Raw genomic sequence first — 4965 nt, forward strand, 5'->3', positions numbered from 1 at the left:
GGAGGATTAAATGGCCCAAAACAGAAAGGAGCGGGTGCTTTGATTTTGGTCTAACTGAAGGATCCCCTTAATCCAGAGGAAAGCATAAGCTTGCTCATGGTCTGCTATGAAGTTTTTGGGGAAGTTGGATCAGAAAAATTACGTTCATTTAAACATTTTTAAGATACCCAACTCAAAGGAGCCCTTCAAAAAATGAAAAAAATACCTAATACTTTCCCAAACACCCCTGTGCTTTTCAAAAAAAAAATAAAACCCAAAAGGGAAAAAAACTGGTAATTAGGGGAAATTTAAACTTGATATAAAAACTGTTACAAAAAAAACAAAATCTTTATTTCACCAGGGGTTCCCGTTTGGTAGGGTTTTAAACTTACTCAGCAATAAAAAATTGTTACAATCTTGCTGTATGAAACGGGGCACAAAGAACGGCCAAAACTGCAAACACCCGGCATCAAAAAAAATAAAAGGAAAAAGGCCCTGAAAAGCAATCTTTCTTTTAAGAAAAATTTTAAACTCGTGAGGGCAGCGGTATGCGACACGGGAAAATTTTAAAAAAAAAAAAATCAGTCCTATGTACTTTACCGGGGCTGAGAAAAGTTTTCACTTCCGGGCCCAGACATCCTTCCCAAAAATAAAACAGGGTTAAATCAATTATTCCCTGGGTTTAAAACGCCGATCCCAACGGGGGACGCTGTACGACTGATGAATATGAATAAATAAAATTACCCGAAATAAAAGTACAACAGAGGAAGTCAAAAAATCAAGTTTACGTACTTAAATACCCATTGCCCCTTTAAAAAAATGACTTACTGCGATATTTGTATTATAAAAAAAAAAAAAAACATTGTTTCCCATCAACAGACTAAAAAAGCAGTAACCAATCTTAAATTTTTTAAAAAATCCATTTCCTAAACTGGGGGAAAAAAAGCACAGAAAAAAAATCTGAAAAAGACTTAATAAACGCAAAGGCTGGGTTTTGGGTTTACCCCAATATTATTTCAAAAAAAAATTGTAACCCGAAATATCCCGGGGTGCCTACCCCAAAGTAAAAGGGGCGATTTTTACACAGCCCTAGGCCGAGGGAATTCTTTTAATTTTGGGAGCGTGTAAGAATTTAATAAAAACAAATGGACAGAAAGATACACATTTATTAAAAAAAACAAAAATGATAGACACAATACAAAAAAAAACGAGCATCAAAAAAAAAAAGAAAAAACAAAACCAGATACTTTTAATGGGGTTTTACAGGTCACGACTCTCGGCCCAAATGCCTGAAACTCAGCAATTTGCCCTGACGTAAATTTTGCGGGTAGGTAGTATCCTGGCCGATGGTCTTTCCCCCGGGCAAGGGGTTTTTGCTGGTTTTAACTCCCCTTTTAAAAATGGGGACGCAGGCTAAGGCGAAAATAGGGTTGAAATCCCTGGAAAAAAACGTAAAAGGGGGGGTGCCTTCACTACAAACCCCCTTCTCCCCTCTCCCCCCTCCCCCTTCCTCTCCGGGTTTTCCCTCTCTCCCCTTTTCCCTTCCCTCTCTCCCCCCCTTTTCCCCCCCCCCTCTCCCCCCTTACCCCCCTCCGTTTTTCCCCTCCCCCTTTCCCTTTTCCCCCTCCCTCCCCCCTCCCCCCTCTCCTTTTTCCCCCTCCCTTTCCCCCCCTCCCTCTCCCCCCCTCTCTCCCTCTCCCTCGCTCTCCTTCTCACCTTCTTCCTCTCCCTCTTTCTCCCTTTCCCTCTCTCCCTCTCCCTCTCCGTTTCCCTCTCCCTCGCTCTCCTTCTCCCTCCCTCTCCATCTTTCCCCCTCTCCCTCCCCTCCCTCCCTCCCTCCCCCTTTCCCTCTCCCTCCCTCCCCCTTTCCCTCCCTCTCCCTCTCCCTCCCTCTCCCTCTCCCTCCCTCTCCCCGTCCGTTTCCTGGGTGTAAGCGACGACTCAGCGGGAGTCAGCGAGGCCGATGACGGGCGGCGGCGGGCGACCCAGGCGCAGGACGGAGCCAGAGGAAAAGGACCCCTTGGACTGGTGACTTTGTGGCGTCCTCTTTGTGGGGGGAGGTTGGAGGTTAGTTGGGGGAGGGGTGGGAGAGAGTTGGGGGGTGGGGGGTTCTTCAGGGGGCGGTGGGGTTATTTGGGGTTTTGTTGAGAGGGAGGGAGAGAGGGAGAGGGAGAGGGAGAGGGAGACGCTTTTTCGGCGAGAGATTCTTGGGATTTGGTTTGTCAAATGGGCTTTTTTTTTCTTCTTTTTCTTCTTTTCAAGGGTTTTTTGGGGTTGGGTTTGGGCTTCTTGTCAGGGCGTGGGGGGGGTGGGGAGGGGAGAAGAGGGCCGGGGGGTGTATAGGGGTGTCTGGAGGTTGAGAATTGTGTGTTTTTTTTTTTTTTTTTTTAAAGAGCCTGGGGTGAGAGGAGAGTAAAATGTCTTTGTTAATGTTGTTTTTTTTTTCTTTTTCTTTTTCTTTTCTCTCTCTCTCGGTTTATTCCATAATCAGAGCGATTTCGTTTAGCTCTGCTTCTCTTGCACGGCGACGGCACAGGCGAGAGGAGGTTGCAGGATCGGATTGCAGGATTGCAGGATTGCAGGATCGGTGTGTCGTCTACGAGTTATTCATATAAGTTAACGCGTTTGGTTTCTTTTTTTTTTTTTTTTAAGTCGATTTTATGATCTAGGTTTTGCGCGGTTGGTAGTTGTAGGTTTTTTTTTTTAGGCAAGTATATAGGACAGAACCGGATTAAGCAGGAAAAGGCTCGGCAACCCTAAGAGCTCGGGTTGGTTTCTTACCTAAGAAGAAACCGTCGGTCGGGTCGACAGGCTCCGTCCTGAGGATATGAGGCTCGAGCGTGAGATGGCATTACACGGTGCCTAGATCTTGTAGACTCTGATATGCGATTTTGGCTTTAAAGGCTCTTGGTGCAGAGTGATTTTTCTTAACGGTGATTCTGACTGAGAGCTCATTAATAATTAATAAGCAATATGGGTACAAATGGACTACATGCTAGTTGTTTCAGTGTCGAAGGACTAAACCTCCAATAAACCCAGCTTGTGAAGGGGTTGTATTGAGGTTCCATAAGCCTTAAAGAGGGTTCATTGTCGACTGATTGCCGCAGCCTCCGGGTCTGTGGCGCTTCGGCAAAGATAACCACAGCACTTTTCTTGATTATTTGGCACAAGTCCTCGGAAAAACCTATGTTAGCAGGTCATGTCAAGGGACTTAGTGCCTTTTTTCAGCCGTTGGGAACTTCATAAAATTTGGTTCAATCCTCTCCTTATCGGGTAACTATTTTTTTTTTTTTTTATTCAATGACATATTGCTGGAGAGGTCAGTGTGATGTCTCTTGCCAGAATTTAGGTAAGAGCTTTCTTTGTCGTTTGCCAGAGTGCCTAAGGTGTGAGGGCAAAGGAAATTGCTCAGTAACTATTATGAACAACTATTAATAACTATAATTACTATTACCAAAATTGTTAGTATAGTTGGTCAGCTTAGAGAAAATCTATTTCAGTTAGATAGTGTACTTTGTAAGAACTCTATCAATGTTTTGATTGTTAATATCAGAGTTGTAAAGCTCGGTAAAAGATTTTTGTTTGTTTGCTTGTTTCTTTGCTATCAATGTTCTTTGTAACTATTATCCTTGTTCTTTCTTGCTCTGTGTGCAGTCTTTTTCTGGATATGAACTGACAGGTAGTAACCCCAAGCATTAAAATGACAATGATTTAACTTAGAAGATGCATATATTTTTTTTTCTATAGACTATGTAACTTTGGCAATGTGTTAGAAGAAATTTTCTGTGGTTAATATTATATTGTGAATTGGCATAGCTTAACTGAATTTATATTTCATTACTATCAGATACTTTACTTTGACCTGAATTTAATGTTCATTTGTGCTCAAAATTTGGTGTTAATTCAGTGCACTGTAAAAGCACTTAAAAAGAATAATTATAATTAAGAAAAATGATAATAATAATCATAAGGGAAATGCATGAGGTTTTCCAGTGTATTTTTATTTAATTTTCTTGTAGTGTAGAGTCATTTAAGTCAAAACTTGAAGGAAAATCAGCCGATTCTTAAATATATGGCTCACATGAGCTTCAGACACTAAATCTAGGAATTTTTGTCGACTTCATACCCTCAGGGGAATGGCTAAATACCTGCACTATGTTTTAAGCAAGATAGAGCATGGTCTGGTCCATACTTTGAGGGCAGAGTACCATGATAGTCTACAAAGTCACGATTTCTTGAATAATTTATGTGGTGGCAGTCTGTTGTCTTGTTCTTTTGCTGGGTGCCGAAGGCGTGGAGGTCAGTGTATATCCTTGAGTTGCTTTGGTGTTATCTTTGTTAAGTGAATGTGCTCAATTCTTGAGTGTGATTTGTAGCAGTTGTGTTGTTGTATTGTTCTAGAAGGCTAGATGTCTCTCAAGGGTTAGACTAATGGTATACAGCATATGTATTTTTTTAGTTATTGATTCTTTACAAAACTTCCTATCATTTTTAAGTGAATGCATATTTTTCATTACTGTCATTTAACGGTTTTTTTTTTCTCTCTTTTTCAGCATTTGGTGTTGAGTCTGATACGGAGGGAAAGCAGATAAGGAATTAGATTTTTTATTTTATTTTTATTTTTATTTTTTTTCTAATGGTGATATGAATATAAAATGAGCAAGGACAGCAAGGCAGAAAGGAGTTTTCCAGAAAGACTCAAAAGATGGTTTAGGCTTGATCGCGGCAATGTGACCGGAAGCCGAGAGATCAGGTTGACGGAGGAGCTCAGGGCAGAACTGGGGCCGGAATCACTCACGTCGACGCGGATGAAGGCAATCAAAGAACTCAACGAAGTTCTCGCTTCAAAGAAGATTGAAGAGGTATGTTGACGTGGGAGGAAATGAGAGGGCTTACTGATGAAAGGTTTTATAAGTGTATAACTGTATATCTGTCTCTTTCTGTATATGTATGTATGGATATATGTATCTATCCGTGTGTGTGTGT

At 41.6% G+C, this 4965-nt stretch overlaps 1 protein-coding gene across 7 annotated transcripts in view; it reads left to right on the forward strand.

Annotated features, from left to right (window-relative positions):
• Positions 1 to 1917: 1917 nt before the first annotated feature.
• Positions 1918 to 4965, forward strand: part of LOC119576429 (tuberin-like) — a 31594-nt gene continuing 28546 nt past the window's right edge. For 3 of the 7 annotated variants that reach the window (XM_037924133.1, XM_037924136.1, XM_037924139.1), the window contains exons 1-2: positions 1920 to 2007; positions 4533 to 4841. In XM_037924133.1, the coding sequence (XP_037780061.1) occupies positions 4635 to 4841 (207 nt within the window). In that variant the 5' untranslated portion in view covers positions 1920 to 2007; positions 4533 to 4634. Of the gene's footprint in view, positions 2047 to 4262; positions 4279 to 4532; positions 4842 to 4965 lie in introns of those variants that run through there. The other 4 variants (XM_037924137.1, XM_037924134.1, XM_037924138.1 and 1 more) reach the window with 4 other exon arrangements.

The sequence above is a fragment of the Penaeus monodon genome, chromosome 8 (genome assembly GCF_015228065.2).
Source record: "Penaeus monodon isolate SGIC_2016 chromosome 8, NSTDA_Pmon_1, whole genome shotgun sequence".
Classification (NCBI taxonomy): Eukaryota; Metazoa; Arthropoda; class Malacostraca; order Decapoda; family Penaeidae; genus Penaeus; species Penaeus monodon.